The sequence below is a fragment of the Typopeltis vanoorti genome, chromosome 12, assembly GCF_054136105.1.
Source record: "Typopeltis vanoorti isolate ZY-2024b chromosome 12, IOZ_Tvanoo_1.0, whole genome shotgun sequence".
NCBI classification, from domain to species: domain Eukaryota; kingdom Metazoa; phylum Arthropoda; class Arachnida; order Uropygi; family Thelyphonidae; genus Typopeltis; species Typopeltis vanoorti.
Window position 1 is genome coordinate 81,549,488 of NC_143560.1, and position 14,932 is coordinate 81,564,419.

Sequence of the window (14,932 nt, forward strand, 5' to 3'; positions counted from 1 at the left end):
CTGTCATTTCTGGCGCAAAACGCCAGAAATGACAGATATTGCGACTTCATTCTTTTTAATTTGCTGTTATAGTAGATTTGCCTAAATTAAAATGTTTACCAATCGCTGTAGATCCCTGTCCTTTTACTAAATGATCTAAAATTGCAATTTTCATTTCCAAAGAAATTGAAAAAGACAAACACTTACTCACATACAAAATGAAACTTCAAGGACACTCACTGCTGTCACATTATACCAGAATGTACTGCAACACATTGTTCATTATGTACAATGGGGAAACCCTGAATTTGCATGAAATATCCCCCTCATAACTTCAAAACCATTTAAAAAAGATATGCATAAAAAGAGACCCGAGTTTATATATAATGAGTTAGGAAATTTAATGACTTTTTTTTTTTAGTTATCTTACATTAGCTACTTAGGTGATGCCTTTTGGAATTGTCAGTTATTGTTCAATTAGTTTTTTTATATATACTGTAGATGCCTTTGATACTTAGGCAAAAATTATACTAATAAATAATATTTTATATGAGTTTATTCCAGTATTATACTTTATTTAAATATGCCTATTCACAGTATTTCCTTGTTGAAACAAGGACCCTCGATCCTCATGTGTTTTCTATTATATACTGCCTAAGATAGTTGCCTCAGTTAAACTGAAGGACTGCATTCTCTTTGTCCTGAGATGCTGTTTCTTCAGTTCAATCTATATTATAATTCAGATCATCCATAAAAGTAACCTTTTCTTATTTGCCTATACATTTTTTTCTCGCTGCCCTCCATGTTCAGCCTGTAACTACACCAACTAAATACTTTCCTTTAATGTGACATGGTGATTAGCATTCATTTTGGTAAATCATGTTAAGAATAATTTCTTTAATTTCCTGATGTTTGACCTTCATATTAAGGTCATCATCTGGAGCACACACACACATATATACAAAGACAAGTTATATTACATTTCAAACAGCATGCCAAAGTGTCAATGATTTGATCAACTGTTATTCTACTGGCCTGACCTCTAGTGGGGAAAAAACCCTAGCTATATCAAAATCAAAGTTATATCTTATTAAAACACCCAGAGAACAAATTCATATTAATACTTTAAATATGGCAATTTAAATATGGCAATCAGTAATTTAACATAAGTGTTTGCTATATTAAGGCTAAGATCTTAGATTATCACCTAATTATAATTTATAATGAAAGGTTATGAGGGTAGAATATGTGCCATCCATATTCTTGGGATTTTTAGACCATCATTATTGTTAAGATTAGGGCGTTGATAAGTATTTCACAAGCCTCTTTAAATTTGTGCTGATACCATGTTTTTGTGCGATGTACTGAACAGGTGCTTTTCTAATCAATTATATAGAGTGTATTCAGGGCACAATCAGAAATGCCAGATTTACCATAGTTATTAAATTTAATGTGTCGTGTATGTTCCTTTTTTCAGATAGGAATTGTGCATCCTCTTTCACCTGTATGAGGCAAATTACAGAGACACTGAATACGTTATGCTCCAGGGTGGGCTAGTGAAGGATCCTTGGAGGAGTTCAATAAATTCTTTAATTTTTTCGGTCATTCTGTCCCTGCCAATCCTGATCATTCCCAGACCCAAATGCTTCTCCACATCTCAGACCATCTCAGTCCTTTCTTATCTAAGCACACATTCATTTCTAAATATAGCATTCACATTTCTTACACAGTTCTCCCTATTCACTCTGACTCCCATTTCCATGTCTGTCTGTCTCTTGTTCCTTTTGTCTCATTTTGTTCACTCACACTACCCACCAACTCTTCACAAGCTCTCTCTCTCTCTCCTACCTTGTTTCCTGCTGTTCCACATCATGCTTCTTCAGCTCTTTTATTCATCATAGTCATTACTCTTCCTTCCAGCAATACATACTATACAGCTGACTCACACCAAACCCACATTTAAATCAATGTGATCCATCCCTCAAATTCATCCTACACATCCACAGAATGCACTCCTTTATCCTTACACAGCTTTTCTATCATACTATTTTTGGCCACTGTTTGTCATACCTGGGCAGCATACTGACTACCTTTACTACCACATTATTATATTTTACTCTCCTCAGCAACCTCCTGATATCCATTCTTCTTGTTCCCAATCAAGTCATTTATTCCTCTTCCTCCTCCTACTACTAACGACTCTTTTGAATAGATTTAGATTTAAAATGAAGCCATAAGGAGACAATATAAGAATAAAAATTAAATATAGACAACACTTACATTAAATTATTACATATTTTCAGAATTTTTTTCACATTCTCCCCATATCTAACACTTCAATCACCCTCCTTATTCTACATCCCAGCTTACATTCAAAGATGCCTCAAAATCCGTGATCACATTTCCTATATAACCACATTGGCTCATCTTTCCTATTCAACCTCTCCACATAGACATTCTCAACATCTCCCTCAAGCATACATATTACTTTCACAGCACCTTTATCATTTTCAAAAAATCCACATAGCTCACATCTTTTGCACTGGTTTACATAATGACTTCACTCTTACTGCCATTTTGTCTTGAATCAATTAACACGAAAAGGAACAGAGTAAGTAATTAATTAATACACAATCTAAAACTGAACTGAAACACAGCATACCAATCTCAACTATTACACAACAAAATTCAAATAAAAAGTATCAATATCACTACACAATAAATATACAATTTTTAATATATCTTTCTACAGTTCTCTGAATAACTATCTTCTCATCTTTGCCACCTAATCTGATATGTAACATAAATTTAATGATAATTAAGCTTATTATTGATATAGGTCTTTTGACTATTTCAGGAGCAGGAATTTAATAAAGGGAATATTAGAGTAAATGGATTGCCTATTGATACTAATTATAAGTTTCGTCATGGAGATTTTATAGCACATGAAATTCACAGGTTAGTAGTATATTATATTATTAGATGTTTTAAGGTAAAATGTATCATCATGAATTAAATAATGGTCAGCATATGTAAAAAAAAAAAAAAAAATAGCATTTATTAACTCTGTGTATTTCTTCGTTGGAAGAAAGGTCATTGTAATAATGAAAAATATATATAGGAGTTAATAAATTCTCCAAATTTGTACATTTACAGCTACCAGCTGTAAATGTACAAATTCCATTTCCCCATTCTTAGTGTACTATTCGCATTTTTGGAGTGGTTCACTTCCTTTCTAAAATTCTTCCAACAATAAACCTTTCTTCACTCACTCACTCACTCACTTCAACCACTCTCTCATAGATACACCATTTCAGCTCTCTGTCATTTCTGTAGGTACTTCCATGAACACTGCTCCATTGAACTAGTAACCATAATTCTTTTGCTTGCTGTTGAGCATGTTAAAATAAGAGCAGCAGTTTTCTAACATCCTGAACTTGTTTCTATTCCTCTTTTATGCCATCTATCTCTGCCCTCGAACAGCCTTTGTCACGAAGTGTTCATCAACAGTTATGGCCTCGCACTCTTCAAGTAAAATGTCAATAGATTTCTTCTTCCCAACTTTCATCTGTGCTCTGAAGACACTACTGTTGTGCTATAGAGCTTCCTGTTGTGTATGAGATCAGCATACATTTTTTTTTAGGTCTGTACAGTTTTAAAATTTTCTTAATTGATGTTCATGCATAAAAAGGTTGCCCAGTATACTGAATTTTGCTATAATAATAATTTTAAAAGCCATAGCACCTGCATTAGAGGAGCAGCACTTCTCTCCTACATTTGGTCATTCACAAGATTTGAAATCTTGTAAAATTATGCTGCATCAACGAAGGATTAAAGTTGCCTTCTTACTCAACAAGATTTCAAGTTTTCTTAGACTCCAAAACTTCCCTATCTGCTATTTAAGAAATCTAGTGTTTACAAGATCATCTGTACTTGTGTTATGTAGGAGAGACAGACAGACAGATAGGCAGGCAGGTTGAGAAGGATACACATGTTAGTTTTTCCTGCCTTTGTAGAATGCAGGAAAAAAAGAAAACACAAATTTGGAATGACAGCATACACAACAGAATTCAAACATGAAGTAATATGACAATGAACTGAAATGATAACTTCTTTCATAAAACATCTGATGCATGCAGACACCAGTGGTGCACAAACCACTAACCATCAAGTTACAATATAGCAAACATGTACATTCCATTAAAAAAAAAAATAATAATTATAACACCAGAGGAAAACACATGTAAAATACTTAATTAGTATAGAATTTTCATCTAAGTATCATAGGCATTGTCAGTACAAGAACCCAAAACAAAATTTTGTTCACTATTATCTCCTGAAGAAGTTGAGTGTTAAATATATTTCTACTACTAATTTCTTCTGTGGTTTACATGCTGGCATTATATTAGATTGTTAGCTCAGCTTACTTTACACACACAGAGAGAGAGAGAGAGAGATATTAGTGACCTGAAAATTGTTGAAGAGATCTATGTACTTTGTGGTAAAAGTATCACTTCACTATTTCAGATGTGCTGAGTTCTTGGACCATTTAACTTTATAAGAAATACTTTTATCCAAAATCAAATAATTTTAAATTATCTGTTTTTGTTGATATGAAGGATAGTATAGGAATGTTTATTAATAAAATACAGTCACTCTCCATATAAAAAATTGTAATTTTTTATACAGAGATTTAAAGTATCAAAAAATTTAAAACTATAGTTTCAATTTGATGGTTGTTGTGTTATTTTTTTTTACTGCTAATTATGTAATATAGGAAATTTTAATTAAAAACTTTCTTTGAAGGCATGAAACACCAGTGACAGGAATGCCTTTAAAAATTCTCCACCTGTCAGATGATATTGTAGTATTAGATAAACCATCTTCCATTACAGTAAGTATATTTAGAAAATGTTGGCTATTTAAATATTTTAATATAAAGCATTGAATTTTAGTATTGCAATTATAACAAGCTTGTTTTTGGGCATCATTTCTGTTAATTGGCATTCAACTAATATAATATTGTGGAAAATCTTGTTATATTGGATATTACATGTTCGTATTAGCAATGAATTATATTTATTCCCATTATTCTGCACACTGTTATATTTGTGTTTGTATGAGTGGTTGTGTAGTGTAGTGCAGTGCAGTGCATGTAATTGTTATAGTTTGAATTGACCTGTGTGGTGTCTCTCTAGTTTGAGATTTTACTTTTTTTGAACAGTTCTTCTCCATTGCATTAATATAATGTAATTGTGCCTGATGCATCTGTATATATTTTCTGCCACCCATTTATTCCTTCCCATCATCTCCCATGGTAATCCCCTCTTTTCTCATCCCCTCCCCTCTGAAATCAGCAGTTCAAAGATATCAGGCTGATGTACATTTGATGTAGGGTATGTCATTTTACTCTTGTTGAGTTAATGAGGTTGTTGGGTATATCTCATCTGTAGACTGTATGCAGGCACTAATTTATGTTGGGTCTGTCTACAGCACAAGATGGTTCCAATGTAAACCTGCCTAAGTACTAAGGACTTTTCCTTAAAAGTATAGTGTGTTTTAAGAATGCAGATATCTGTTTACAAGGAAATGGATGTCACAGTTGGATTGGACAAAATCATACAGATTAGTTCATAAAAATCCTGTCATTGCAAGGTGTAGTCATGATGAGACCTATGGTGACAGTAGATACAGCAATAAAATATATTGCTGTAAAAAAAATTACTGGATTCTTTCTTCATACCTTATAGCAGAGTTTCTCAACCTTCTTTCATGTGTGCCCCATTTTTTAATATCAGTATTTGTGGCACATTCCCCCCCCCCTTCTCCCCTTGCAATTCTTGTGTTGAGACACTGACAAAACCCACAAAAGTTAGCAAAACAAAACAATAACTAGGATTTAATTTAAATTTCTAAATATTCATACAAATTTAAATATGTCATCAAATCTTTCAAAAATTGTATAGATCTGGCATCACTGCACAGACCATTGAATTGTATCAGCCTTTCGGAAACATTTGCGATTTCATCATGGGAAGTCTTGAATGTTCTGGAAATGTTTCTGTGAGTATATATAAATAAGGCTTGAAATGGCAAGACGGCAGTAACACTGCAACAGTGAGAAGTTGATATTCAGTGTTATTTTACTCCTATTCGCATCGACTGTGATACACAGTATAAAAACAATCTTTTCTAGTGTAGAAAAATGGATAAATTTTTAATTATCCATTTTTAATTTTCATTTAATTTTAATTGTTATCAACAGATAGCAACAAGGATTGTCATTTAATTGCTTATGTTCAATTTTGTGATGGATTATCAACAGTTGAGGAGTTATTGTTTTATAAACCAATAGAAAGAAGAGCCACAGCACCTGAATTGTTCAAAATATTGGTAATATAATTGTTCAAAATATTGATTTTATATGCAAGGAGCATACAGTGGAAAAATTGTGTTGGAATTTGCACTGATGGTGCTCGAGTTATGTCGGGAAGGTTTAAAGGTTATGTCTGTAAGGTTTACATGCCCTTGTGAGGGAAAAAATCTCCACAATGTATTTGGACACATTGCATGATTCATAAAGAAGCTCTTGCTGCAAGGAAATGAATCCTGGTCTAAACAACAGTTATAAACATGGTGAATTATATAAAATTGAGACTCTTAAAATCAAGACTATTTTCTGAACTTTGCAAAGATATGGTTGGAGAGGAACATTCAGCGCTACTATTTTGCTGCGAGACAAGATAGTTACACAGAAAAAATTTTTACAACATGTTTACGAATTAAGAGACGAAATAGCAATCTTCTTGGAAGAGGAAAATCACAAAGAAGCAGAGAAGTTTAGAGACCACTTCAATTAAGTGGTCTCTAAACTTCTCTGCTTCTTTGTTTGCAAATGTGGATGAATTTATCAAACCTACAAGGCAGAAGAGCAACACATCAAAGTTTTATTTGATGTGTTAAAGAATTTTAGAAACTATTTTATTACCGACGACAACATAATGGCAATGTACTAGTGGATTAGAAACCCATTTCAAATTACCCCTGACGGTTTCCCAATTGAAGAAGAGGAATAATTTATAGAATTCATGTCATGCGGCAAAATCAAAAGACAATTTGCATCTAAATCACTGTTTGGATTTTGGGCCTGTGTTGATGATGAATTTTCTGTGCTCAAGTCAAGAGATTTTTGTGCACTTTTTGCATTTCCAACATCTTATCTTTGTGAAATTGAGTTTTCTGCAATGGCTTCCTTAAAAACAAAATATAGATCTCAGTTAAATATAGAAAGAGAACTAAGAGTGTCAGTTTCCAATGTATCACTATCATATGAAAAGCTTTGCTCCACAACACAGGCCCAAGGAAGCCATTAATATTTAGACTCATTGTTATTGTTTAGTTTTAATTAGCTGCTCGGTATATTTTGCAATATTGATATGTTCTAGTTTATTCAATACAGTGGATTTTATACATTTCATTAATTTATTTTCAGAGTGTATTTTATGTTTTTTTTTATATTTTTGTATCAATAAATAGTTTCATTAAATGCTTTTGTTTCAATAAAGTAGTTTTTCAATTTTCTTTGTTTCCACTTCCTTCGCTTTCTTCATGCCCCCAAAGGTTGAGAATCACTGCCTTATAGGAAAGTATGGAAGAAATTGTAGCTGCATACAAAAAAGCCTTAAGATTATGCTACCAGAAATACATTTATACAAAGAAACATTGAGTCAGTCACCTAGCAATCTGACCTTTAATGCCTAATTGTTGTCTAGTATGCAGAAACTTCTGAACAGCTTCCAATTTTTGTCAAGATCAAGATTTCATTCAAAACTAATGACACATTCAGAAATATTTCTTCCTGTTTCTCTTTCATCAGACACTGTTTACAGTGTCTGCTTTGGCTTATTAAATGCTTCCTTGATCACTTTTCCTGTTTGTAGGATAAAAAATCCAAGTTTTTTAGTTTAGACTGTAGTGCCTTATCTGAAAAAGGCTTGCCACAGTTCCCATTATCCCAGGTAGGAACTGAATCTAGTTTTCTTTCTTGAATAATTTTTTTAATAACTGAAAAAGATTTAAGCTTGAGTCAAAAATAGATAAATAATGTTTTAATTTATTTTAAATTGTATTTTGCATCACCAAGTTGAAGAAGATTCAATAGTCTTTTATTTAGTCTTCATCCAAGAGAAGCTGATCATTTTTATCAACAGATAGATTTTTTTTTTTTGTTGACATGATTGTCTGGCTTGTTGGTCCCTTTAAGTAACACTTGTATAACAAGTTTGTTATACCTGTTTTAGTATGCTAGAATTGACTCTCACTATAGCAAACTTGTAAGAGCCACCTGATGGTGGATAATTTACTATACTGAATTTGTTTCAGCATTATATTTATGGGGTTTTGGTGTAACCTTTCACTAGTTTGTTATAGTAGTGTAGTGTATACTCTAGTTAATGGTCAGCTGTATATACCATGTATTGCAGTGCATATTTCACATGGCCCTTATTTCAGTGAGGATTTTATGAATTTGTTGGCTACTAGAAATATTTCATTTAGGCCTAGATTCGAAATGCAGCATCATTAGTTGTTTTTTTTCTAATGAGTTTTTTTCTGTATAAAATTGTGAGCAAAATTAAAGAATCAATGACAGAATGGAAGTAGGCACTTTTTCAAATATTAACTAACCATGATATTAATAAGGCATTGTTAGTCACCTCTCACTCACTATAGTAAACACCATAGCAAACTCACTTATATCAAACTTCTGAAAAATCCTGACATTGGTACAATGCTATGCTAAGAGAAATTCACCCTAGTGAATTGTCCACTATAACAAACTATTTCCTGTCCCTATGAGTTTATTATAGTGATAGTCATTGTATTAATCATTATATTACAAACCTCCATAGAATCATTGGAGATCTGTTCTGATTAATGTTAATTTGAACACAAATATTCATTTAATTTCTGGTATGGAGACCACATATATTTAAACATAAACAGTTTTATTAAAATAACCATCATAACCTGATAAGTTTTGTAAGTTATCAGACTTACATCATTAGGAGTGTAAGACTTGTATAAAAAGACTAGAAAAAATTAATTACGCACAACAGATGTTATAAGAACTTCAACACTAGTACATATAAACCTAGTAACTAAAAACTCCACTGTATTAACTAATGTGCAAGCATTCAAACATGCTAGTTGTAGTGTTATGTTCTGTGGCATAAAACTGTATAGTTCCACGGTTGTTAGATTTTTGATGAATGCTAACCAAACTTGGTACAGAATTAAACTTTAATTTTCGTTACATTATGCGGGGATATGGTGCATTTCTGAGGCCTCTTTAAATTTTCTTATTGAAGCAGTTATGATCAATGTACAACATTTCTGGTTTTTTTTTTTTTTTTTTTTTTTTCAAACTATTTGGTGGCTTGTATTTGTTGTGTGGAAGGCTAATCCTGATCTGTGCTTTCTTTCTTTTCTCATTGTCCTTTATGCGTTCTGATGTGCGTATCTCTCCAGACCATCCTGTCTGGCCTACATAGCAAATACCACAAGTACAATGAATTTTGTATACTTCTGATTTCTTTATGGTAGGATGTGAAAGTTTTGGTAATATTTAGTTAAATAAAGAGCCACCATAATATGACTCATTAGCCATATCAAGTTATACTCAGTGCAACAAATGAACTAATAGGAACTAATATGTTCTAGTTGTATATTGCATTGTCTGCATATGATCTGAAAGTACATCTTCTCTGTTCATTTTTCAGCTTATCCTCTTATTAATGAGTCTCTTTCCACTGAAGAGGTTCTACTGCCTTTGTGATTAGTATTACTACCACTAAATCCTGACCTTCCTAATTGAACTACCTTCTTTATTGGATGTCTGAAGTGACAGCAGCCATGTCAGGGAAGAGGTTCCAGCTTCTTTCTTTCTTTCTTTTAGTATGTAGTGTGAATTTATAGAAACTTTGAGTCCACATATGGAAGTTAAATTGGTTCTGTAGATTGGTTACATATATATCCTGCTGGTATACATGAATCCTATGGTACTGATTCAAGTTGCTTTCTGAACAGCAAGTGCAGGAGTTGTCAATCTTTTTTCTGAGAAGGACCAGGTAGTAAATGCTTTACCTTTTCTGGGTCAAGAGGTAAAATCGGAGATATCATGTACTTATATAAAAGATAATACAAAAAATAATAAAAAAAATTACAAAAAATTATATAAATTTTGTTTTCTAACAAAATGCAAAGTATAATTATGTACAAACATATTTTTGAGAAATTAGTGAAGTGTACGAAATTCTTTTCCAAGAGACATGTAATTATGCTCAACTGGGCTCAACATTACAGTTCTCTGTTATCAAAATTGATTGCAAATGCTCAACAGATAAAGCTCATCTGTAACAAGAGTATATTCATTTCACCTTAGAAAATGTCTTTTTCAAGCTACTGAACATGAATATGAACAAGTATTAATCTACCAGTATTAATCAATAGGAAATGGCATGGCACTCTAAACACTGTCAAGTTAGCACTGTGAGTGTGAGCGTTATTGGCAGCAACAAGCATACAACATACTGCCGCAACTATACATGTGGCACAAAAGCAGCTATAGACAACACACAAATGAATGAGCATGGCTGCATCGTCACACTAACACTACTCTGTACATCCTGAAACAGCAATTTCATGATTCTGTCACAAATTTAAAAACCATCCTTAGCTCATGAGGTGTGCAATAATAGACATTAAGCCAGATCAGGTCTGTAGGTTATAGTTTAGAGATCCCCAAACTAGTGCATTATAATAGAATGCTCTGTGGTAATTATCTCATCAACACCACTTTTTTCTTTATAAGTGTATCAGCTTCATCAGAGTTAAATTACATTAATAATACAGTACAACACTTTCAAACGTACAGTGATTATGTAGAATAATTATTCATTGGGCATAGCAACCTGACATATTCTCTTTTATATCCCATTTCGTTCACTTTGAGATAATTGATAAGGGAACGGCACAGTTTTTATTACATCGAGTTGATCTCTGCTGCCTCTTTCATTCCAGTGTGAATGAAATAGAATATAAAAGAGAATATGTCAATACCTACAATTCTACAAATACATAAGATATACTTTCATGGTGGTCATATTTAATTATTACAAAAATTAACTTAATACAGTGTAATTTGAGCCTGACAAACTGGAAAATTTAGTTGATCTAATGTGTTTTAAGGAAAAAAAACTTTTTTTTTTTTTCAAATAGTTTAGAAAGTAAATTATACTTGCTAAACATTGATAAAGGATTGAACAAGAAATATTCTTGTTCAATCCTTTATCAAAGTGTAAGCCAACAAAGTTTGAATGTGAGGTATCTTCATGACTTAGCTTCTTGTATCTGGAAACTGATGACTTCAATCATTGCTTTATATATCATAATGCAGAACACACTTTCTTTCAGAAGTTTCATAATACCATGCATTATGGGAGGGTCATTACCCAGACTGGTTTCAAAGTTTGTTGAGGTCTCATCAGTGGGAGCCAGATCCAGGAAGTATGTATGGGATACTAAAGCAATTGATGTGAAGTCATCAAAAAGTAGCCTAGTTGCGAAGATACTTCATGTGCAAACTTTGTTTACTTATATCTGGATAAAGGATTAAACAATAATCTAATTTCCTTCACAAGTAAAATTTACTTTCTAACCAAGTGAAAAAAACTTGACTAGAATCTCAGATCCCGAGTATTTTAATATTAAGGTGATACACATTTTTGCTACTTGTATATTAGATATGTATGACGTCTGCATTAATTTGATCTTGACACTGGCTGGGTCCCTTTCCTTAATGTATAATATCATATACTTCCAAAAGGAAGTGTGGTTTGCACTGTGGGATACTAATACCATTGATGAAGTTATCTGCCTCTGTATACAAGAAGCCTAGTTGTGAAGATAATTCACGTGCATACTTTGTTTGCTTGCACTTGGATAAAGGATTAAATGAGAATGTGATTTATTATTATTATTATTCATGATATCTCCAAGGAGTCCAAAGACTCATTGAGGAAGGACACCTTCACTACAACTCTCCGTCTCCACCACTACACTGAATCTCTACTACCAATCGTCCACATCAACCCATCGACTGCCCACCACCACTAGTATTTTTTTGTCTGTAAATTGCATGTGTGACATTCTGTTAATCTAGCAAGGTAGAGGGAGAGCAAACTTATGTGCTTGTTGACATATAAATCTTGTCTAATGTCTGTTATAACAGAATACTTCACATTTCTGAGCAGTGATATGTTGGGACACTTTCTGTGCCACACTGTGACTAGAGTGGCGCAGAAAGCTCTTTTTGTATAGATGGCATGCTCAAGCATTTATATCCCATTATATTGAATAGTTTCCCACCTTGAACAACATAAATAATCTCTCTTTGTATAATTAGTCTTGTCATGAAGCCATTTCACGTGCAAATGTTTACTCATGTTTTGTTAAAGATGAAAACATGAATATAATTTTTACCTCAACTAGGAAAAAAAATTTTTTTTTATCCTTTATAAGATGAAAGAAGCAATAGGTGCAGCATGCTTCCGTCACCTTGTGATCACTGGCAAAATGAAGGGTTTTCACAGCATGGCCAGAAGAGGTAATAGGTTGATGGAGTATGGTCTAGAACAGCGGTCAGCAACCTTTTTGAAGTGAAGAGCCATTTTTAAAATTATATCTGTTAAAAAAAAATTTAGGGAGCCACACGCAGTAATGAGCAACTCATGGTCCGTGGACTGCATGCGGCCCTCTCAGGTTTTTTGTGTGGTACATGAAGTTAGTTTTGTACAGCTGATTTAGTATATTTTAATTAAAAATCTATTTTATGAATGTTGATTTTTACATGTGGGTTTATTTGTGCAGGTTAAAAAATTAAAATATACCTAAATCATGGAAAATAAATTAATACTTATCAAAGAAAAAGAAAATATTCTTTATGCCGATGGAACCGAGTATTTGATTTACTATTTAATTGCTCATCACTGCTTTAAATTTAGAAACTACATTGAAAAATATTAGAATTAAATTATTTATTCAGTTTTTTTTACAGTAACATGTTATTATACTTGTAAAACACAGGGGTGGCATGTCACTCGAAATTATATGATATTTTTAAATATTAAATTATAAAACAAAGATTTCCTCCTCCTTACAAAAACATGTATAAAATCCAATAACATATCTATTTCTTTAATTTTTTTAATTTAAAATATCTTCTTAGTGCGACTTTTGCTGTTGAACGTCTTGGGATAGTTTCTCAATATGTGGCGAATACGCCGTACTTTTCATTTTCAAACATGACGAAAGACTCATGTTGTTTAATTGTTTTTTCAACTTACTTTTAATAAATTCATATTAGAAAATATTTGCTCTCAGAAATATGTTGATCCGAAAATCAATAGAAGTCCAAATGCGTATGTTTTAAACTGAATGTAAGTGTCCAGTAAACAATTTCACATGTCAAATACAATCTGATCTTGCTTTCTAAGATCTTCTATTTCAGACCATTTGTGTTGTATTGCAAAGGGAGATTTTTGTCTTTCCAACTCCTCCAGGTCAGCTTCAAGATTTCTAAATTTTGAATTCCACAAATCCTTGATTTTCAGGTCCTCTAATTCAAGTTGAAATGCAGCTTCATCAATTCCAGTAAAAGGTGAAAAATTTAATTTGGTAGGATTAATTTCAAGTGGTTGCAATAAAAATGACATAGTTGCCTTGTTCTTTCTAAACTCCTCAAATCTCCCATTAAATTCAGATCACATATTTACCACAATTTCTTTGAAAAAGGTTAAATTTATGGAATTATTATCAGCTTGTTCTTGTTGATATTTCTTCAACGTAGGAAAATGTAATAATGTGCCTTTCTCTAAATCTGTCACAAACAAATATAATTTTTGTTCAAACGAAATCACTTCTAAAAGCAGAAGAGAAATTTGGACATTTTAATAAAACATTCTTTCACATATTTGCCATCCATAAAAGGTTTTCCTCGTTTAGCAACTTCTTGAGCGGCCACAAAACTAGCAATAGTTGTATTTCTTGATGCTTTTATTCATTTGGAAAATGAACATTTAGTTAGGTTTACTTTGTGTTACAGCTCTTCTGCTGCCTTTTTTCTTTCATCTCCCCGTGGATATGCTTTGTCAAATGTATCGTGTTTATTTAAAAAATGTCTTTGTATATTTGATTTTTTATTGTTTGGAAGCTTTTCATGGCATATTAAACACATTGGAAATCCTGCTGTATTTGCTACAAATGCGTAGGTTTCGGTCCATTCACTTTTAAACTCCCGATTTTCTTGTTCTATCTTTCTCTTCTTTGCTGACATTTGAAATACTATAAAAATATTTTTATTTTGTTAATATTTAATTTAATGTTACAATATTAAATTAATATGTTACGTTACCAAACACCAGCAAATGAAAGCACTGCAACATCCACTACAAAACCTTTACTTATTTTAACAAAGTGAACAGATTTACAGACCACACCTGCACTATTATGCGAAGACAATGGTTGCGTTCAGACAGGCAAGTGCTACATGTGCTAGCCTAGCGTGGCGTATTTGGTTTAATAAATTAAAACAACATAAAACATAACTTAAGTTTAATTATTTAATTAAAACTCATGATTTTGTATTGCAAGTATTATGTTTCTCATCATATTCATAAATAATTAACACCAGTCCATCGTAGTAATTCTTACTACCGCATCATGAATCAAATCAGGAAGATTATTTCTTTCCATTCATGAAGACAAAACCTCTCTCACATAAGATTTTATCTTTGAAAAAATGTTTTCTATGGGATTAAACATGTATGAATATGGTGAAAGTAATTTTAATTGGCATGAATAATTAAAACAAATATTTGACAAATCAGTGGGTTTA

The 14,932-nt window shown here is 32.3% G+C and overlaps 1 protein-coding gene across 2 annotated transcripts in view; it reads left to right on the forward strand.

Moving 5' to 3' along the window:
- LOC150100931 (pseudouridylate synthase RPUSD2-like) overlaps window positions 1-14,932 on the forward strand; it is a 193,135-nt gene that overhangs the window by 61,865 nt on the left and 116,338 nt on the right. For both annotated transcript variants that reach the window (XM_090401880.1, XM_090401882.1), the window contains exons 4-5: window positions 2,837-2,937; window positions 4,786-4,873. In XM_090401880.1, the coding sequence (XP_090258006.1) occupies window positions 2,837-2,937; window positions 4,786-4,873 (189 nt within the window). The remainder of the gene's footprint in view (window positions 1-2,836; window positions 2,938-4,785; window positions 4,874-14,932) is intronic.